This window comes from Antennarius striatus, chromosome 13 (genome assembly GCF_040054535.1).
Source record: "Antennarius striatus isolate MH-2024 chromosome 13, ASM4005453v1, whole genome shotgun sequence".
Lineage (NCBI taxonomy): Eukaryota > Metazoa > Chordata > Actinopteri > Lophiiformes > Antennariidae > Antennarius > Antennarius striatus.
The window spans coordinates 19,451,276-19,471,871 of NC_090788.1; the positions used below are offsets into that span (position 1 = coordinate 19,451,276).

At 43.0% G+C, this 20,596-nt stretch overlaps 4 protein-coding genes across 6 annotated transcripts; 3 read left to right on the forward strand and 1 right to left on the reverse strand.

The window, feature by feature from the left end:
• Nucleotides 1-143: 143 nt before the first annotated feature.
• rab24 (RAB24, member RAS oncogene family) lies at nucleotides 144-5,483 on the reverse strand. 3 transcript variants are annotated; one of them, XM_068330491.1, is made up of 10 exons: nucleotides 5,465-5,483; nucleotides 4,461-4,804; nucleotides 3,246-3,433; nucleotides 2,426-2,494; nucleotides 1,743-1,821; nucleotides 1,426-1,493; nucleotides 1,118-1,217; nucleotides 949-999; nucleotides 495-554; nucleotides 144-289 (listed from the first exon to the last, which is right to left on the reverse strand). In XM_068330491.1, the coding sequence occupies exons 3-10, from the start codon at nucleotides 3,360-3,362 to the stop codon at nucleotides 219-221; spliced, it is 615 nt and encodes a 204-aa protein (XP_068186592.1). In that variant the 5' UTR covers nucleotides 3,363-3,433; nucleotides 4,461-4,804; nucleotides 5,465-5,483; the 3' UTR covers nucleotides 144-218. The 3 variants fall into 3 exon arrangements, with proteins under 3 accessions (XP_068186592.1, XP_068186593.1, XP_068186591.1); XM_068330492.1 differs by lacking the exon at nucleotides 5,465-5,483 and having other exon boundaries at nucleotides 144-286; nucleotides 4,461-4,854; XM_068330490.1 differs by lacking the exon at nucleotides 5,465-5,483 and having other exon boundaries at nucleotides 4,461-4,854.
• Nucleotides 5,484-6,148: 665 nt separating this feature from the next.
• On the forward strand, nucleotides 6,149-9,688 carry pgrmc1 (progesterone receptor membrane component 1). The gene is made up of 3 exons (XM_068331246.1): nucleotides 6,149-6,477; nucleotides 8,179-8,334; nucleotides 8,630-9,688. The coding sequence occupies exons 1-3, from the start codon at nucleotides 6,183-6,185 to the stop codon at nucleotides 8,722-8,724; spliced, it is 546 nt and encodes a 181-aa protein (XP_068187347.1). The 5' UTR covers nucleotides 6,149-6,182; the 3' UTR covers nucleotides 8,725-9,688.
• Nucleotides 9,689-11,132: 1,444 nt separating this feature from the next.
• cox7b (cytochrome c oxidase subunit 7B) lies at nucleotides 11,133-12,746 on the forward strand. Its single transcript, XM_068331733.1, has 3 exons — nucleotides 11,133-11,238; nucleotides 11,944-12,059; nucleotides 12,531-12,746. Exons 1-3 carry the CDS (start codon nucleotides 11,202-11,204, stop codon nucleotides 12,612-12,614), a joined length of 237 nt encoding a protein of 78 aa, XP_068187834.1. The 5' UTR covers nucleotides 11,133-11,201; the 3' UTR covers nucleotides 12,615-12,746.
• Nucleotides 12,747-13,390: 644 nt separating this feature from the next.
• On the forward strand, nucleotides 13,391-20,541 carry pgk1 (phosphoglycerate kinase 1). Its single transcript, XM_068331257.1, has 11 exons — nucleotides 13,391-13,578; nucleotides 15,239-15,289; nucleotides 15,466-15,621; nucleotides 15,709-15,853; nucleotides 16,982-17,085; nucleotides 17,187-17,306; nucleotides 18,422-18,536; nucleotides 19,052-19,231; nucleotides 19,304-19,481; nucleotides 20,005-20,103; nucleotides 20,188-20,541. The coding sequence occupies exons 1-11, from the start codon at nucleotides 13,514-13,516 to the stop codon at nucleotides 20,226-20,228; spliced, it is 1,254 nt and encodes a 417-aa protein (XP_068187358.1). The 5' UTR covers nucleotides 13,391-13,513; the 3' UTR covers nucleotides 20,229-20,541.
• Nucleotides 20,542-20,596: the final 55 nt, after the last annotated feature.

Below are 20,596 nucleotides of genomic sequence, written 5' to 3' on the forward strand. Positions count from 1 at the left end.
CTCAACGGCCGTCTGAATCCCTCCCCCACCCGCAAACACAGGAAGTTCTTCCTTTATAAAGTCTGTCGGTCCTCGATGGCACAAAAGAAAAAATATCTAACTAGGTATAAACGGTGCTTTTCTTGGATCCCAGTTCCAGAGTCCTCTCTCTCTCTCCCGTCCGGTACATCCAGGGTTTACTCCCACGGGGGGCCCGTCTGCCTTCCTGTTGTTCAGCATCAGTTGTTATGACAACAGGAGTAGAGGTATGATTCCTTCTTCTGGTCCAGATCGACCCCCGGTTCCTCTGCTGGAATAACGAAAAACTTCAGAACAGAACTTTGTAGAAAGTTGAAGGAAACCGTCTCAGACATTCGATAACAGGAGAACGAGCCGGACGTTAAAAACCAGCTCTGAAGTGGTTTTACTTGAACCGTGTAGAAGAACTGTTCCTGTTCCACCTGGATGGGCTTCTCCCGTCACCCCCCCATGTCTAAGGCGAAGCAAACACTCACCTGACATGAACTGTAAGGCACTGCTGCTGTAATCTTCAGCAACCTTCTGGAACAATCCATCTGAGGAGCAGAGAACAGCAGCCGTCAACTCATCCCCAGCATTAAGGGTGCGTTCACATTCCTGATACGCAGGTCACGCTCCGCCTGTGCTCCACCAACACCAGTCTGCATCACGCTCCACCCGTCACCTCATGCTGGTCTCAGTTTACTCCACATTTTGACATCCTGTTTGTTTCATTGATTGTCTGATCAATGCACTGATTATTATAACAGTTTAAGCTGCTGCAACATTCATCTGAGACGTAGCACGAAGCTGCCTCAGGCGTTCACGCCACTGGAGACCAGCATGTTTCAATGTCGTCTTAGGTCATAAGACGACACCCCCCCCCCGTAGGATAAACATAGCAGTGAGTCCAGGTTAAAGATTTCCAGACATGACGACGACGCGACTCACCCACGTTACTTCCTGTTTTACTGGAGGTCTCATAATGCTGTGCCCCGATCTCTGAAATCAAACACAAACATTGAGGATAGATTTAATAACGATTATCGACCAGTTAGAGGCGGGGTCATAAGAGTTATTGACCTGTCATAAAAGGCGGGGTTATAACAGTGTGCCTCACCATCAGCAAAGTCCTGAGCGTCGTGGTAGTCGACCTGACGGAGGCTCCGGTCGGCCTCCAGCAGGTCGTTCTTAGTGCCACACAGGTAGATCTTACAGTGCTGAAGGACAAAACACAGCAGGACTAAAGTCAGCAGGGGGTAATGGAGGGCAAAAAGGGGAATGGAAGGTAAAAGAGGGCAACAGAGGGTAATGGAAAGCAAAGAATGGAGATAAACGAAGGGTAGCAGAGGGTAATGGGGGGCAGTGGAGGGCAACAAAAGGGCACAATCACCTCCATCACATATCAATAATGAGCTACTCTCTTACTTCCTCACAGTTCTGCAGCTCCTTCACCCAGAAGCGAGCTCGCTGGAAGCTGCTGCTGTCAGTCAGATCTAGAAGATGAGAAAACAACAACGATCAGTCTCCACCGACAGAACCACGTCGTCTGCATAAGGTGTTCACCGCCACCCTGCCGTATGAAGACTCGAGGGTATTATTATTTCAGCGACGTCACACAAAGATTTGCGGAAACCCTGATTATTGGAGACACACAGCTGCTGTATGTGGAAGGTCCTGTTTAAATCCAGCCTCCAGCCGAAGCACTGATCCAAGGTGGAGAGATGATCGTGACCTGTTCTTACCGTAGCAGACGATGGCGGCCCGGGCTCCTCGGTAGTAGATGCGACTCATGGCCTCATAGCGCTCTGATCCCGCTGTGTCCTGAACCACCGGAGAAGACAGGAGTGAGATGGAGGACAGAAAGCCTGAGCAGCAGATGCAACATGATGAAGAACGTTTCCTGATGTAAACATATTTAACCTTAACATGCCGATTCAGCCCACGCTGACCTGTTTTCTAACATTAAATACAATCACTGCTCATTTCTTCAATTCTTTTCTGTGTGATAAAAGCTACTTCATTTATTATTTAACACCGACTCCAAATTCATCATGAGAGCATTTCACCACATTTCAAAGTAAAAATCTCAAAATCATACTATGCTATTGTTAGCATGAATCTCCTGAATTTAGATGTCTGACCGTGTTTCACTTTACAGTATTTTCCGCAGTATAAGACACACCTAAAAGCCTTTAATTTTCTCAAATGCCAACAGTGTGCATATAGTGGGGAAAGTACTGCAATCTCTTGAGATCTCCTTCATTTGAACCACATCCTGCTGTCTGCCCTCACAGGATGATTGAGCCGACGTGACGACTGGTTGTTGGGCCAGCATGAAGGTATGCTTTCACATCCTGTCGTACTACAGCTGGAAACCCACGCAGTCCAAACAGGGGCCACATTTCACCTGGGAGCCTGAACTCACCCATATTCCCAGGGTGATGACTTTGTCTCCCACCTGGATCGCTTTGGCAACAAAAGCAGCACCAATAGTCTGTCAGGAGGAGAAAACAGACACGCGTGATGAAGTGTTGTATGTTTTATTTTTGTGTCTTAAATAAGCTTATTGTGCTGTGCTAAATTATCATGAAGCTCCTGCCAGATCATTCAATTAACTTGTTTCTCACTTGCATCTTCATTGAAAATCGGGTGTAAACTGTAGTCAAACACGAAAGAAAAAATCTTCTGCAACATTTTATAGTTTAGTTCTCAACTTTGAAATATTAAAAGCACAGAGAATAAAACCCACTGAACATCAAGCACACATCAAAATGTCTCCACAGATGATTTTTATTCAAATGAACCGCAATTTAAAATATGTAAATAATTCATAACAGTCTGATTGTTTTACAGCGGGATGTGTATTAACCTCAAGGTGACTCAGATCTAAGGAAGTTACAGCATCCAGTCAAGAAACATTTTTTCATTTTGGTTTTATTAATATTTTTATCATTCTATCAGTGAGACAAGACACTAAACCTATTTAACAGTAAACTGAACATGTTAAGGGACCTGAATACCATCTAAGGTCACTGCATCACTTCATATAACTTAAGATGAAAATCATCCACACACAAGACGACATCAGAAGCTCATTGAAACAGCTGAGTGAAATATTACTGGACCAAAGTCAGGTTTTAAACATGTTTTAAGACGTTCTCTGATTTTAGCCATTATGACCGTGAAGGTAGATATAAAGATAAAGCCTTTCATCCAGGCTGAGGGGGGGGGGTGGTGACACTTACATTCTGGTACGGGCCGACCAGGAAGCGATGATGGACATATCTCTCCACCAGACTGGTCTTCCCCACGCTCTCCTTCCCCAGCATCACCACTTTGGCGTCCACACGAATCGCACTCATGGTGACAGCGTAGAGGCCCAGAGACCAGAGCAGACAATAGGGGGGGGGGGCTGCACAAAACGTTAGGCTTGCTGGGGAGAGATGGAACATAAAACAAATACTGTTACCAATGACGCTGTAACACTGAAAACTATTATTAATGTATTAAAAAAGGTGAAGTGTGTGAGTGTGTGTGTGTGTCTGTCAAAATGGAACTTTCTCTAAACTTATTTTCATTTCCTCATACTTAGTATCGTATTGCCGTTGGCTTTTTTCCACACTATATCGTTGAAGTTACTTCTACAATCATCGAGAAGCATCTCTTCTGAATTCTTCAACTATTTCAGATTTTAATCATGATCGTTGAAGTGAAACCAAAAATGCAGCGACTATTGTGGAAATTTCTGTCACGAAGGCAATCACAAGGAACTGTCTGAAGATTTTATTTCAATTTGATGCAGCAGAAAGTGGGTGAGAGATGCAAGTCAACGTGTAGCTGAGTTGTCTGTCTCACCAAATCATAATTCAGTGAGTGATCATTTACATTTATATAATTTGATATATATTGCATACAGATAAGTATGCAAAACAAAGGACTCCCTACAAAAGTAACAATATTTTACATATACTGTACATACGGTGGGAAAAGCACCGGAGGAAGCTTTAAGACTAATTCTGGGCAGTTTAATGAGAGATAAAAACATGACAGAAGCCACATTCGTTTATTATTTATTCTTCTTGTGGAACAGAATTGAATTCTTTCCAGTACACAACTCAAAAGAGTAGTTTGTCAGGAGCACTAAAAAAAAAAAGGTTATTATGAAACTGCGTGTTTACTATTAAATAACCCTGATATGACAAATTATTAACCACAGATTTAATTGCGTAATTTCAACATTAACAAACTAATATCTGTATTAAAGTAAATATAAAGGTGTAGAACATTAAAATCTCAGATATCGTCACCCTTTCTACCAGTTTAACTCCAGCGGAACCACAGTGACCGTCCTGCCCGGGAACCTTCTCTAAACACCGGACCCGTTCGGACGAACCCCGCCGGGACGAACGTGACCTGCCCTGCTAATCAAGTTCAACCACACCGAATGACTCAAAACTCACCTGGAAGCTAGCTTGACTCAACAAATCTGCCTCAACATCTGATCCGGTTCAAACCAGAGCCTCTCCGGGACCGTCATTCGCTCCTACCAGGCCTGCGTCGGAGTCAAAAGGCTCGTCATCCCCGGCAGCACCGCTCCTCACCGGCCGCGGTTTAAATACTGGAAAGCAGCAGCTAGCTAGGAACGTCACTCCCGCTGTTGCGCAATGGCTGAAATTACACGCTAACCGTCACTTTGAACAGCGTGAAGACCGAGGCGGGCATCGTTTCCTGCGGACAGGGGTTGAGTGTTTTGTGGAGCCCCTGTAGCTGGATGGAACCCGGGCTGGAGCCGATGCTGCCTTATCTGAGGAGACAAAATGTCCATCTGAGGCTCGCTTGTTTGGGTAGGAACTAAAGAGACGTTCTGCTCGCAGAACAAGGAAGTGACCAATTCAATGCGACACTCACCGGAAGTGTGACAAAATAAAGGAACGACGTCAGTTTTGATCTGACTCAGACGTTATAGAAGATCCTGATTCTGTGATTAGTACCGGTTATGACAGAACAGCATTTTATTTAACAGACAGATGTTAGAAGCAGGTTTAAAAGTCAATGTAAAAAACCTGATGACTTTTTGTTCCACTTAGGCTCATGGTTGAGTTATATTTAAAATATAACTACAATTAAATCCATGCCTACAAACATATTCATAAACATCAGTCGATGTTTTGGTCATGGACGCACCGTCTAATTAATTTTTCTTCTTTTTTATCTTTTAAAATTAAAGACTAATACAGTAATAAAATCACCACAGCTATCGAATGGGTGATATGGGATTATACTATCATCACCCCCCACTGGATAATTATTCTAATTCTTCAACAGGTAATAGGTTGAAACTACAGGGCCACAGTTGATGTGAGAAAATTCCAGGGTGTGTTTCACAAAAGGATCAATGTCACCCCGCTCTAACTTTTTAAAGAAAATATTTTGCAGGAAAAAATCTGAATGAAACTTCTTTTACCTGATTCGTCAGGCGGAACTTTTGTGGTGAGGATAAACCTTACTTCCAATCAATATTACTGAAGAAAAAAAAATCACTCCAATCAAGTGTCGCTAAGTCATCATGAAAGTGTTCAAACTTATAGTACACACTGTTCACCAAGTCAGCCTTGCTTGTAAACAGCGCATGCGCAAAGTCTGTTATTGTCAGTTTTTTTTATTTGAACCTTTATTAACAGCAACATGTAAACAACATATAAACAATTAAATCTGAAACAAAACAAAGATAAACACAATATGAATTTTAAAATTAAAATAAACAAAATTTGCTGGTTTGCTTCAGTTCTTGTAAGAAAGGCCTATCAGTTCCCTTTATGAAAAGGGAAGTTTTTTTTAATTTGTTTATTGACCTTTCTGAAGTAAGACAGTGGCGTGATTAATATTCATGTCCGGTGAAGCACATATCCCATATGTCTGCCTTAGGATGATTGCAGTACAGTTTTAAATTTGTTATTTTAACACATAAGAAAACATTAACTGTAAAAAACAACAACTGGCATCTACAATATTTTTTTTCCAGACGCATAACTCAGATTGAAAAATTATAATTAATTAGTTAATTGCAAATACGTAATACAAAAACATCCAGCCGCTGGTGTTAGTCACTTCCGGTGGGCCGGCGGCTGTGATTGGTTAGAGCTCGATCGCACGTCACGCCCATCGTCCAGACACAATTCAACATGGCGGAAGCAGAAAACAGCGAGTCAACTTCTGGTGGGATTTTTCAGGAAATCTTCACGTCTCCCCTCAACCTGACGCTCCTCAGCCTCTGCCTGTTCCTCCTCTACAAAATCTTCCGTGGAGACAAACCGGCGGAGCTCGGCGAGGTGGAAAAGCCGCTCCCCAAACTGAAAAAGAGAGATTTCACCATCGCAGACCTGAAGCCCTACGATGGAGTGCAGAACCCGCGGATTCTCATGGCCGTCAACGGGAAAGTGTTCGACGTGACCAGAGGGAAGAAGTTCTACGGGCCTGGTGAGGTTAACCTGTTTCAACTGGTTTTGTCTGCCCCCCGAGGGGACAGAGTGACGTCACTGACAGCAGCTGGCGTGACATGTTTGCGTTTATTAAAGCTGAATATTTCACTGACAGGGTCGCCAGCGATGCAATTGGTGTTTTTCTTTAGCTTTTTTTTTTTTTTAAATTAAATATGATGTCATGTCTCCGTTGAATGTCCCAACTCGGATCACGTTTGATAACAGCGGCGCTGCAGCCTTGAAGCCAGAGATCGTCTATGTGACAGGCTGCGTCACGCCACAAGAAGCCTGCGCGATGCGTGAGCTCCACCGCACCGAACACAGCGGCAGTCGTCCCGGAGGCCCTCATTAAAGCCGACATTTAAAAAAACAAAGCTTTATCAATTTTGTATATGAAGTGAGATAAGAACATAATCATTCTAATGCTGACCCTTCCTCAAAGTTAGCTGTAAAGTCATCTAATGACTACCTAAACAGGGCCAGGAGGATCTTTGCTTTTTATTACCGGAGAAAATAGCAGAAAACAGCAGCAAAGTGATAATTTATAGATATAAACAACAATAAATAAGAGAGTAGATATTCAGAAATGATGGATAATCAAGGTAATAGGTTAAATAACATCAGCTATAGTAATATACCAACTAATAATGCTGTAAAGTAGTTTGCAATGCTAGACATCACAGCTACAGGTGATCTAATGGATGTCCTTTCTTGTTTCTACCCATCTTATCGAAACTATAATGCAAGTTTGCAGAGAAAAGTATTATTCCCTTTAAATGTTTTACAATCATTTTAATTTTGAGGATTGACACAGTCAAATATACTGATTTTACTGTACAGACCAAGACAAAATAACACAAACACAACATTCACTGACCTGATAGAAACTGTCCATGACTGCTGTGTGGAGGTCAGCCCTACACTAAACTGGTGATGTTGTTTAGCTGAATCCTGTCACTCCACCCTCATCTGTAGTTCTCTGAAGGGATGGACTCTGCCATTTGTGTAACCTGGATACAGGCACAGAGTTAGACCTCACTGTTTTCTATCATCTCAGATGGTAACCTCTGGTATGTGTAACCTCTGGCCATCATGAGCTTATTGTCATGCAACCTTTGTTGGTGAACTGCAAACTGGTGCAAAACTCTGTTTGTTTAATTAAAGAGATTTACCTTTAGTCCACAGGCAGAGGTTCGTAATCCGACTTCAACTCATAGAACACAGAAAAAAATTCACAACTTTTCTGATGATTGATTTGATACTTTTTCAAAAACAATGTCACTTACACACACCTGTTTAAAAATCAATGTCTGTCAGTTTATTTATATTTATAAATTATATATTTTTATATTTATATTGTTTCAACATATGGATGCGTATCTTAAAATAAGGCTAAAAGAACATGCTGTATTTGTTGTAGTATACACTTTTGGTGAAATTTACACACATCATCAGCAATGTATTCTGGTTGAACCTAGGATACATCACTGATCATGTGTGTGAGTTGCACCAAAAGTGTATACTACACAGCTGGTTACTGTGTTCAGATAGAGAGGAGGTGTGAACACAGTAACCAGCCATGTTCGGATCTCCTCTCCAGAAAATGCTTTATAAATAAGCCTATAGATAGATCAGTTGTCAGTAGTCTTCTCTCCAGGCGTCCACCTCATGCCTGCTGTGTGTCTTTGCTGTCTTGCAGACGGGCCGTATGGAGTGTTCGCGGGAAAAGATGCATCCAGAGGTCTGGCTACATTCTGCCTGGAGAAGGACGCCCTGAAGGACGAACACGATGACCTGTCAGACCTGAACGCCATGCAGAGGGAGAGCCTTGCTGAGTGGGAGGCTCAGTTCACCTGTGAGTAGAGACGACACGAGACTCACTCCTCAAATATTTGTGTTCAGATCCCAGATTCCTCACACGCACCAGTCGCATTGCATCATGTGTTAATAATGATCACTGACAGACAGGACAGGGTTGGTGTGTGGTGAGGTTAGGGTTTGTAGTAGATTGAGATTCCTTGATAAAGAATAAAACGAGAGAAGTTGGATGTTTGTTCTAGGAAATTGCTGCTTTGTCCTTTAATCACTGCCTGAATTTGTTGACATTAAAGCTGTAATTAATCTTTCTTTGTTTTGCATTCCTGTCACAGTTAAGTATGACTACATCGGCAAGCTCCTGAAACCCGGAGAGGAACCCACAGAATACACAGACGACGAGGAAGGAAAAGATAAAAAGGCGGACTAGAAAATAAAAATGACCAACAGGAATGGATGAATGTCTTAATGTTATGGGTAACTGTGATGCCTGTGAGGGTTTTGAGACCAATATTATCCTGGATTTTGTATACTGACTCTGTTCCATTTATCTGTTCACCATCTTAGGTGTTTGGATGAAATTATCAACTATAAAAATATGAAACTATGAAATTCTCAACTGTTTAGTGTGAGTTTACATCATTTACTGTACATCAAACAAATTCCACATTTTTATGAAGCTGTTAGCGGCTGGTTATGCTGAGGGTTTGAGATTAGTCTAGAGAAGGAGAGCAGCAGTGTTCAGTTCTCCTCTCTAGTTCCTCAGATATATTTGCCTGCAAGACTATAATGGTTCACTTTATTATTTTTACTGCTGATGTGTTGCAGGTTGTAAGCATTGCTTTTTCTGAGGTTTGGCTTGGCTCACATTGAAAGAAATAAACTCAGGAAGAGGTTTCATTTAGAATTCAGTAAAAAAAATATATTAAGAATACTGGACAGGAATACTGATTTCAAATAAAATTAGAAAGTTTTTTCATTCTGGGTCTGGTTGTCTGTTCGAATTATGGATGTGAGTAACCTTACCTACTCAACCAAACTAAAGGATACACTCTGAGAGGAAGGGGTTCACCGTTGTCATTGACCTGATGGTGAGTCACCTCTATCAGGTGTATCCTGTCTGGCTTTAAGCCATTACTCAACATTATTTAAGGTGTGAAATGCACTTTATGCTTCAATGCTTAGGGTTTGTGGTATTCACAGATTGGCTTCCTTTTTCTAAAAATCTGATCTGCTCTTTACACTGTCTTTATTTTCCACAATCAACTTGAGATTGTACAATGTTAAAACAAATTCAGTCTTTTTAGCATATATGTACATACAAAAACCAAACGTTCTGATTCTATTATAATTGTGAAAATATTTTGATTTAATAAAATAAAATTCAAAAACAAGACTTCAACTCTTTTGAGACTTCTAAGTGAATATGTACAGTAATAAAGGAGGTGAGTTGTTAATGATGAGGACTTCATGAATTATACTCTCCATTACAAGCTCACATATACTGAGGCAACTGCAGAATCATCAATTTTGGATCCAGATGGGAATGCAGATCACCTCCATAAGTGAATGGCTTAGTCCTGTCAGATGCAGTAATCACCAAGGCAGTCAGAGATTGCAACATCCCACGACATCACATTTTTGTGCCTCTGGCTTCCTGAAAATGTTGCTTTTTGTTCTGTGGTTATATCATCAGGTTTCCGAGATGTGGCACGGTGGTGTAGTGGTTAGCACTGTCGCCTCACAGCAAGAAGGTCGTGGGTTCAAATCCAGCTGGGGACTTTTCTGTGTAGAGTTTACATGTTGTCCCCTGGTCTGCGTGGGTTCTCTCTGGGTTTTCCAGCTTCCTCTCACCTCCAAAAATATGTACCATAGGTGAATTGGTCAGCCTAAAATGCATGTGAGCGTGAATGTGGCCAGGGCTCCCTTGCAAAAGAGATCTGTAATCTCAATGGGACTCTCCTGGATAAATAAAGGTTAAATAAAAAATGTGTACCTAAAAAAGTAAAAATTGGACCGTGACCTAGTTTGTCAAGGTTGATCTAATTTTCATCCCCCTGCCTCCCAGAATATAACGCCTTTTGTTTCGTCTTTCTATCTTATCCGGTTCCTGAGATATGTGAAAAAAATGTACAAAAGTTGACATTTGACCTTGATCTAGTTTTCTCAAGGTCAACGTCATCGTCTCATTTTCATCCCTTTTGCCGTCCGAATTTTAATTTACAATTTTAATATTTTAATTTCAATAAAAAATTAAATTAATGTGCTTTTTATTTAATCTTTCAATCTTCAACAGTTGTGAAGATATTTGATACACGGACGAACAAACGCACCAACACTGAAAATTACAATACATCACTGCTTTGCGGGATGTAATAATCAAATACTAGCGTCATAAAGCGATACAGTATTGGATCGTCTACCACAAGTGTCAAACTCAAGGCCCGGGGACCAAATTTGGCCCGCCACAACATTTTATGTGGCCCTCAAGAGCATAAATATTAAGTGTCTAGAATAAATAAGTCAAAAGTGTGCTTTGACCAAAAAGTACATTTCCCACAATCCAATAATTCAGCCCATTTTAACTCTGACAAAACCATTTTGAACAACGTTAATGTCCTAACATGTGTTTGATGTTATTTTTCTTTATTCTTTGGATAGTTTGATCCTTGATTGATGGAGTTCTGTGTTTAATAACGTGACAAATTAAAATTATTTATTACAACAGAGAAACAAGCAAACATAATACGATTTCTATGTTTATTTCAATGTACAGCATTTCAATGTCGCTGAACTCCGTCAGTATTAGATTAAAGCCGCGCATGCGCACTTCGTCACTTCCGCTGTGACTACGTGCGGCAGCCATAACAGATTTCAAGGGTATCAAAGCGCACCAGGCAGAGCAAGATGTTCCGGTTTGCTAAAGCTGCGGTCAGAATCACCGGTAAGGCAATAGATTTCTATTGAAAACGTATCGATTCAGTCCAGGTTTGTTTTCGAAGTTCGGTTGACTTCAAGTGTGACCGTCCATTTTTGTTCCATGACCGCGGTCAACGTGCTAACGTCAACAACCCCCTATAGCCAGCTAGCATTGCTAGCATTAGCCGAACTCAAGTGGTGGCATTTCTCACAATATCAGTCATTAAATGTTCTCTATGGAAAGTTAAGTTTTATTTTAAGTGTAGCTCAAGGTTACATTGGTGTCATTGTCAGTGTTCATGGAGTGATTGTTTAATGACACGGAGCTTAGAATAAGGAAGAGCAGACTTTAGTTGTACCCAGTAGTTATTATGTTGTCCATTAGCATCTCCAGCTTTAGAATGTATTTACTCTGTGCATATCAAGTAAACATTTAGTACAGGAAACATAAGATCTTTTCAGCTGGTTAAGTTTGTGGCAGATGACAGAAATGTGCTCATCTATATCCTGAATGGGAATGCTGCCTTTTATGGTGATAAGTGATGCAGTGATGCACACAGACGAGCACCATGTAGTCTCTAATTCTAGTGTATAGATATACTTCATTCAACCTGAGAATATTATATTTAATTTACATTCAGCTCAGTTTAACATTAATAATGGACGGCTGCAAAGTTGTAATGCGTCACATAAATGTTATAACCCTGAATATTATGTTATTGTCATCCAGGTCAGGGCACGAGGCAGGTGAGGCATGGTTCGTCTGTCGTACCAGACTTCCACGCAAAGTACGGCAACGGCATCCTGGTTGGTGGTGCTGTCTTCTGTACGGCTGTGTGGGGATATGTAAGTACACTCATGTTCTGTTATATGTTTACAGTTGTTTACACAGTGGTCTTGACTGCCTGATCACATTGTAGGTAATGGAGGATCACAACTCCAGGTTAAACTGTTCTAAAGTGAATGCTGAATGTAGTATATACCTCAAAGGCTTTTGTCATGGAGACTTTTCTCTGAATCTGCCCACTAACCATTTTAAGGGTCACTGAGTAGGGTTATTGATAGGTGTGAAAAATCTGATCATTTTTAAAATTAATTATTTTGCTTTGATAAAATGTCACAATATGTTTGGAAGTGTTTATAAACTTGATTAGAGTGCTATCACTATCAGTAGCCTTGTTTTATATACACGCTGTAGATTAATGAGTTTGTGGCTCATTGACATTAACCTTGGAGTTAAATTCTTGGCAATAACAAGTTCTTTGAAGAAAATATGGAGACTTATGGTTTAAAACACTGGACTGTTGTGTTGTGTAGGTGGTGACTCAGACTGGAATCACCTGGAATTTGTCACCTGTTGGGAAACTCATGCCCCAAGAGTGGAGAGAGGCCGAGGAGTAAAGGATGGCCATGCATCCCACCGGGTGAACCACGCTGTACAAATGATTAATGAACATCTGTGTTCAGACAATGAATGCCTGTTTATTCAAAGATATTACTCTGTCCAAATAAATTGTGATTCTACTAATGTGACACTGTGTGATATCTGTATAAAATATTGACCACAGATGATTGATTCCTTTATCCCCAAATTGATACTTTCAATGTCATGATGGGCTTTATGCCTACTCATAAATTCACATTCAACTGTTAATACTACAGCAAATTAGTGGGACTGAATGGTGTTTGCTTCTGCATATTTGTCAACAAAGGTCCATTTACTATACTTGAAAAAAAATGGTGCTGTTTTCTCAGTCTAAAATTTAATTATCTAAAGTTTATTTTAATATACCTTAAGTACAGTTTAGTGAAGTAAAGTTTAAAGAAGGATTTAATATGTTAAAGTGCATCTAGCGGCTGAAAGAAAGTGTATATATAGGAGTAGATAATAGTATCTAAGCAACAGAAAAATTCCAGAGTAGGACTTCCTTAAAAAACAAAAATCTATTTTTTGTATTTACTTGACAAACATATCATAGTATTGCCACATTCATTGAACATACCCCTTCTTTCTTTTTTATTTTAGTTACTGTACTTATTTTTATACAGTACAGTACAGTATATCAAGCTGTCGAAGAGTCGCGCAAATGACGTCACAGAACACTTAAAGCTGTCCTATTGAATGCAGCGCCTCAGTCCGCTGTAGCCAATCAGAAGCAGGGGGCGGGTCCCATCCTGCTCCGCTGTCTTTCCTCCGTGCTGCTCGAAGGTCAGCTCTGTCATTCGGTGGAGAACCAGCCGAAGGAAGCGGAGCAGACCCGACAAGGAAGTTGAAGTCCTGAACCAGCCACACAGCCGTCATGTCTCTGTCTACCAAACTGACCCTGGACAAGGTGGAGGTCAGCGGGAAGCGGGTCGTGATGAGGTGCGTGTTGGCTAGCTAGCTTACTCGGCGTAATGTGTAACTTATGTAAGCTAATGTGATCCGGTGAGGGCCTAATGAATCATTCTGAGTGTGTTTTGGTTCTATAAACTACCCCACCTGGGGTCAGGTAGCTGGGTTCTCCCCCAGCGGAGCCGTGGAGCTCCACGGGGGTGTGAACAGGAAATGAACTTGTGCGTCACGTTTCTGCCCACGTTACGTGTCTGTCAGGAGATGCTGCATGGATGACCCGCTGCATCCAGTGCGGCCCTTTGGAGTGCAGTAACTTTACTCAGTTATGTATTCCAGATTAAATATCTGCTCATCAAAAGAGAAGCAGGATCAGAAATCAACCTGATGTTGGGATTTATGTTTCAAAATCCATGAATGTACACCAGATGAGTTCAATAGGTGAGGAAAGAATGAGTAATTACAGATCTTAAGTAAGGGGTGGATTTTTTTGGGCTTGCATAATTACAGTAACGTAATCAATAGTAACTATAATTAAATTCATTCAAAATGACCATGTTGTCAGACATCTGAGAAACGTAAGCATTTTCTTTTTTAAGTATTAAAAAAGTCATGTCCTGGTATGTTTGACTTCCTACAACACATCCTGTGTGTATTCGATGCTTGTCAACGCCAAGCAACAACCTGATTTAATGCCTTGCTCAAAGTTGTCCTCAAAGGCTCAGTCCCTGACCTGTTGCAGAAGACAAATCTCTAGTTTTTAAAAATGATAAATTATTCTGAGATGATTTAAAAAAACCAGTGCTGTTAGTTTACTTTCGACAATTCCTGTTGCTTCGGTGGTCTGGATCTTGATGGCCGCTGGCGATGACCGGCGCTTGAACCCGACACCCTGTGAAATGTCAAAGGGCCGTCTCCGTTTGCCCAGCGTGATGCAACGAGAGACGGCAGGACAAGGTCCAACGCCGCCGCTGACGGCGTGGAGCTCTTTTCCTGCAGAGACATGTGTGATTTATGAACTTCTAGCGCTGAACAATACACATTGTGTAGCTGCCAGTTCAGATTCAGGAGGAAAAGCAGACTGTTGCCATGGAGACCAGGCTACTGTCTGCCTGACAGAGGCCATTTACAACATCCTGGAGTACGAGGGATGCAGAATGTTCTCATGAGATGCAAGCATGCATGGCTGCAACCTGCACAGGGGGAGGGGTTATGACTCAGCACCAGCGGGAGGGGCTACAGCGATGCATCAGGGGGCGGGGCTGCGGCGATGCATGAATGATGCCAGTCTAATGGCATGTTGGCTGACAGCCTCTGCGTTGATGTCTGGACACGTCAGTCTGTCTTTCTGCTTAAATTCATTGGTTTATTTTCTGCTGCTTCTCCAGACCCCAGAGTGTTCATGCAACTGCTGATCGTGCAGCTTTGGGTTTGTCAAACCAGCTTGATGGAGCTAACTCTCTTCTGGTGTTTAATTAATCATAACAAATAACATGAAGTCGTCAGAAGAGCTGTGTTTTAGTTGTCAGCAGAATTTTGTGAATCGTGAGTCAGAGAGCAGGTGTTAAAGCAGGAGGAAGACTTTGCATCGCTGCTGTTCTACCTGGTAAATTTCCAACTGAAGATGAAGAGATGTGTAAAATGAAACACGTCCGTGGTCAGTGAACGTCTCAACGCTCTGTTTTCTCTGCAGGGTCGACTTCAACGTTCCAATGAAAGACAAGCAGATCACAAACAACCAGAGGTACACCCATCTAATTCTGGAACATCTTTTTAATTTGTGATGTTAAAATCCAGTCAGTTAACTTGTTTAAAAAAAATCATTTCACAAACAACTAATCAGTTTTGAAGCCTTGATTGTGTGTCTGTTTGTGGAGAACTGATTTGCTCATCTCTTTTTTGTGTGTGATCTTTTTCCAGGGTTAAGGCGGCTGTTCCCAGCATTAAACACTGTCTGGACCACGGGGCCAAATCGGTGGTCCTGATGAGCCATCTGGGCCGTCCCGATGGAAACTTCATGCCTGAGAAATACTCTCTGGAGCCTGTTGCCATGGAGCTCAAGACTCTGCTGGGGAGGTGAGTAGATGGCCTGAACCCCCGGACTGGTTTTTATTAAACACTCGACCCGCTGGACTCGTGCTCACCGGTCCTCTGACCCCACAGGGACGTCACCTTCCTGAAGGACTGTGTCGGGCCTGAGGTGGAAGCAGCCTGCGCTGACCCCGCCCCCGGGTCGGTCATCCTGCTGGAGAACCTCCGCTTCCACGTGGCAGAGGAGGGAAAAGGCAAAGACGCCTCTGGGAACAAGGTGAGTCCAGCAGTGTGCTGCTGCGGGGGGAACACCGAGGTCCCGGTTTAACCACAAACCTGCATCGTATAATTCCTGGGATCCATTTGTGACGCGTCATCTGATTGGCTGTGTGAAGACACACCGGAACAGACGCTGCAGTCTGTCCAGCAGGACTTACTCTCACTGTAGGAAAATGCACAGTCACTCCAGCCGCAGCGTGAAACTGCTGTGTCACCCTCTGATGTTATGTTCACAAGTGGTGCACTATTTAGTGCTCATATATTACATAACATTTATGCTTGTGGCATTTAATCTACAGGATATGTCATTTGATTAAACTCATCAAAACACCTAATAATGATGGAATAATGAAATCTAATTTTATTGCTTGATATCGAGAAAAGTATTAAATATTTTATTTTCCTGGATACAATGAACAAAAGAGTGACTCCTGCAAAAGTCTTAACCTGTCATGTTAAACAAATAAAATGTATTATTGGAATAATTTTTACTTTTAAAAAATGCACTAAGATGTGAAAGAGTGACTGTTTTAATAATTACCTAACAGTCTGCTGGGGTTAGGGTTAGGGTTGGACCAGCAGCTCTGACCTGCTGACATTTGCCCTGAAGGTCAGCGGGTTGTCCCGCCTGAACCAGTTGCTTTTCCTGTCCTGAGAGCCCCGGTTGGTATGCGGCGCCAGCGGGTTGGTTTCTACGCCACTGTTGTGCCGTATGAGACAGGAGCTTTATTTTTAGATCTCAGATCTCAACACGAGACGAGATTGACTCTCAGACGTTGACTCAAATGTTAAGTGTGTCCCAACAGATGAGGCTCCAAAGAGGCAGAAATGAAACCAGGAAGTTGTTTTTACCTGAATGTATGAACTTGAGTCTGGAGGACTGAAGGAAACGTACAAATCCGGGGCTCTCTTGACCTTTTGCCGTCCTCCGGTCACGAGTCACGACCTTCTTCAGCAGGAACTGAATCCACAAGCAGCACAGACTGAAACCGATGCACCTAAAGGAACTCATTTAAAAGCTTTTAGAATTAATAATCTGGGTCCTGAAATGCGTCATTGAGATGCTGTCGTTGCTTCTTCTTCATCTGTTTGCCTCTTCTTCTTCTTCGTCTGTCCTGACCTTCAGACCAAGGCCTCCCAGCAGGAGGTGGACTCCTTCAGGGCGTCTCTGTCCAAGCTGGGAGACATCTACGTCAACGACGCCTTCGGTACGGCTCACAGAGCCCACAGGTGAGTTGATGTCCTGGAGCGATGGAGGACGTTAGCGCTGCTGTCTGTGATGTCATCGTATCTGAAGAGAATACCCTCCTCATCCTCCTCTTCCCTCCCAGCTCCATGGTGGGGGTCAACCTCCCTAAGAAGGCAGCTGGGTTCCTGATGAAGAAGGAGCTGGACTACTTTGCCATGGCTCTGGAGGAACCGAAGAGGCCCTTCCTGGCCATCCTTGGGGGGTGAGAACCTTTTGCTTTGGTCTCTACTTGTTGGAGACATTAATCCTATTCCAAGATAATCAAACCAGCAAGTCCAGTTTAAACGGCCACAGTTCTTTCCTTTAAGACGTAAATGTTAACACGCATCTCTGTCTGCATCCTGATTGGTCCACTGCTTTGTGTGTCTGGAAACTGAAGGCTGACCGGGGATCAGGTTCACATCCATTGTCCCCCAAACCTTAGCGGGTATTACTGCCACCTCCTGGTAGTACTGCGTCATTACCAGGCAGAGGTGAAAGGACAAAATGATAAATCATGTCCATCGTGTGAGATTTTTATCATTTCATGACCAGCAAATATTCAAGGCTCATCATCTGTGCATTGTATAATAATAAATAAACCAGAGGTTTAATATTTTAATCCCAGATCTAATGAACATCGTCATTGGTTGAATCTTTACTGGTGGTCTATCCTCTGCTGGTGGTCCATCCTCTGTGGCTCCACAGCAGAAGCTGCAGTAACGGTCTGCTGTTACACAATTTGTGTGGGTTTGGACTTGAGTCGGAGTCCCTTGTGCAACCGTCACTCCCTCTGATCGACCAATCAGCTTCCTCGAGCTCACAGTGGGCGTCAACCTTTAGTTTCCACTGATGTTGCAGTGAGCGTTTGATGCTGCCTGTAAATAAGGTCCTTATAAATAAACGAGATCTGGAATAATAATAATACCAAACAATCCTGTTGGCTTGTGTAGCAGATTAACGAAGATGAAGGGTAATCTGCTATTAATCTGCTGCAGGAGCTTTTATACCTTGGACCATAATTAAGACTTTCATTCAGAAAGATAAAAAGTTAATCTATTAGTCACTTAATTCTTTAGTCAATTGATTAGTCAGTTAATCCATTATCCACTTAATCTAATGCAGAGAGAGGATTCTTTGAATTACATGCTTCTTTATTTTTTTGTTTTTAACGGCTAGAAGATGAATTCTAATCGTATTTGAAGCTAAATGAAGGTTCACGGTTCTTTTTCTCTCCTGTTCCGTATCTTGAGTCGTGGCTGACCGACTGCTGACATCAATGGTTTTTGAAGCGCTGCGTTTGGATCTGCACCGAGCTTCTTGTTCTTTCTGTTTCAGGGCAAAGGTGAAAGACAAGATCCAGCTGATCAACAACATGTTGGATAAAGTCAATGAGATGATCATCGGCGGCGGTATGGCCTTCACCTTCCTCAAAGTCCTCAACAACATGGAGGTGAGGCCGCAGCGTTAGAAACAGCGTCTTTCAGGGTTACTAGAGGGCTGCACACACACAACCAGCGCCGCTCGTGTCACTGAGGAGGTCACGTCTCCATCCTGGACCACAGACTAGATTCCATTTGTCTGGAGTCGAGAAGCGAATCAGATTCTGATAAGGCACTAAAGGCCTCTGGAAGCGGCTGATACTGCTGACCTGTGGAATGTGCTGCATTGTATTTTGGGTGAACTGACCCTTTAAACAAATGATGGTTGCTTCAAGTCTTGTTGTCAGAGCTCCTGTAAAGATTTGAATGTGATTCTGAGGTTTCACCAGCCTGTCTGGACCTCCAGAGTTCAGGTTTCCCAACGCAAACGTCTGTATTTAAGCATTGTTTAGGAGGCAAGAATGAATGGGATTACACAACTGTCTGATTATTAAAACAAGCTAATATTACAGCTAACTCAAAGAAACACACCAAAAAGTCATTGCTAAACTCCTGCTAACTGTCTTCTTCCTGTCTCCGCTGACAGATCGGTACCTCCCTGTTTGACGAGGAGGGGGCCGCCATCGTCAACGACCTGATGGCCAAAGCAGAGAAAAACAATGTCAAGATCACACTTCCTGTCGACTTCATCACCGCTGAAAAGTTCGACGAGAAAGCCGCCACCGGCACGGCCACCGTGGCTGCTGGCATCCCCGCCGGCTGGATGGTGAGATCTCATCTCTGACGCATCTTCCCTCCACATGGAATGTTTGTATGATGAGGATTTCTGTCTCTGCAGGGTCTGGACTGTGGACCAGAGAGCTCTAAGGAATACGCCAAGGCTGTGGCCAGAGCCAAGCAGATCGTGTGGAACGGGCCGGTCGGCGTGTTCGAGTGGGACAACTTCGCTAAAGGGACAAAGAACCTGATGGACAACGTGGTCGAGGCGACCAAAGCAGGCTGTATCACGATTATTGGTGAGAAAGATACCTGGTGTTAGCATGCTGGGATTAACAGGGATTACATCTGTCCCATTTTACAATTTGAAACAACTTTATTCACTTTCATTGTGTTCCGACTATTTCTCAGCAGTCACTAAATTAGGAGAGTTAAAGTGGCTCCATACAACAGACACAACAGATAAATGCTGCTTTGGTTGAATAAAGCAGACTCAAAATGATCCATCCCATAATAAAAAAACATCATCTGAGGAATCTTCACATGCAAAGGTCTGCAGTTCTGGAATATTCCTAGTTTACCTGCAACCAAAAGAAGTAGCATTTCTTCAAGAAGCTTAAGTCTGCAGACCGATCGATCGATCATGTGTCATGTGACCACTGCAGCCAGGAAACAGAAATCCAGGTGTTTCCGGGTGAACGTGTTCTGATGAGGCAGAACTGATCTGTATCGCCCAGAGGGGGGCAGCACTACAAGCTCAGGAGGGCGATGAGATAGGGATGTAACCCTTAAATCCTGTTTGGTTGTGTTGTTTTCGTCCAGGTGGGGGCGACACTGCCACCTGCTGCGCTAAATGGAACACAGAAGATAAGGTGAGCCACGTGAGCACAGGAGGCGGAGCCAGCTTGGAGCTGCTGGAAGGTGAGTTACGACATCAGAACCAATGAAATCAGTCCAGATGATGATGTCATCCAGGTGTCTGACGTCCGGTATCTCTCTCCTCAGGTAAAGTCCTGCCGGGTGTGGACGCACTCAGCAGCGCCTGAACTTCCCATCAACCTGCTGATGTGTGTGTGTGTGTGTGGGGTGGGGGGACTCCTGGGACGTCCTGCTTCACCTGCAGACCCCTCCTCCTGGTGACCCCCCCCCCCACTGCTGCTCCAGGTGTGATCGGCTCCGTTCACCCTTTAACACTGGCCTGCGTGTGATCGTGTAACCGCTGCGTCACCGTCAACATCACTGTACCACCATAGCGTGCATATGTTCAGTCTATGTGTATAGAAATGGTTTCCATGGTAACTACCGTCGACTATGGCCCCAGCTGACCTGTTTAGGATAATAAAAGCGTCTCTGTGTGAAGCCAAACGTCTGTGTTTCTGTTCAGGGTTGTTGGAACAGGAAATGACTGCACTGA

What these genes read in the sequence shown, in the direction of transcription:
- rab24 (XM_068330491.1), bottom strand. Translation starts at nt 3,362, where the DNA reads ATGAGTGCGATTCGTGTGGACGCCAAAGTGGTGATGCTGGGGAAGGAG. An exon ending in TGGTCGGCCCGTACCAGAAT is followed by an intron (nt 2,495 to 3,245) that starts GTAAGTGTCACC and finishes TCCTCCTGACAG; the next exon opens with ACTATTGGTGCTGCTTTTGT. An exon ending in TGCCTTACAGTTCATGTCAG is followed by an intron (nt 290 to 494) that starts GTGAGTGTTTGC and finishes TCGTTATTCCAG; the next exon opens with CAGAGGAACCGGGGGTCGAT.
- pgrmc1 (XM_068331246.1), top strand. Translation starts at nt 6,183, where the DNA reads ATGGCGGAAGCAGAAAACAGCGAGTCAACTTCTGGTGGGATTTTTCAG. An exon ending in GAAGAAGTTCTACGGGCCTG is followed by an intron (nt 6,478 to 8,178) that starts GTGAGGTTAACC and finishes GCTGTCTTGCAG; the next exon opens with ACGGGCCGTATGGAGTGTTC. An exon ending in GTGGGAGGCTCAGTTCACCT is followed by an intron (nt 8,335 to 8,629) that starts GTGAGTAGAGAC and finishes TTCCTGTCACAG; the next exon opens with TTAAGTATGACTACATCGGC.
- cox7b (XM_068331733.1), top strand. Translation starts at nt 11,202, where the DNA reads ATGTTCCGGTTTGCTAAAGCTGCGGTCAGAATCACCG. An exon ending in AGCTGCGGTCAGAATCACCG is followed by an intron (nt 11,239 to 11,943) that starts GTAAGGCAATAG and finishes ATTGTCATCCAG; the next exon opens with GTCAGGGCACGAGGCAGGTG. An exon ending in GTACGGCTGTGTGGGGATAT is followed by an intron (nt 12,060 to 12,530) that starts GTAAGTACACTC and finishes TGTGTTGTGTAG; the next exon opens with GTGGTGACTCAGACTGGAAT.
- pgk1 (XM_068331257.1), top strand. Translation starts at nt 13,514, where the DNA reads ATGTCTCTGTCTACCAAACTGACCCTGGACAAGGTGGAGGTCAGCGGG. An exon ending in GGGAAGCGGGTCGTGATGAG is followed by an intron (nt 13,579 to 15,238) that starts GTGCGTGTTGGC and finishes TTTTCTCTGCAG; the next exon opens with GGTCGACTTCAACGTTCCAA. An exon ending in ACGGCTCACAGAGCCCACAG is followed by an intron (nt 17,086 to 17,186) that starts GTGAGTTGATGT and finishes CTTCCCTCCCAG; the next exon opens with CTCCATGGTGGGGGTCAACC.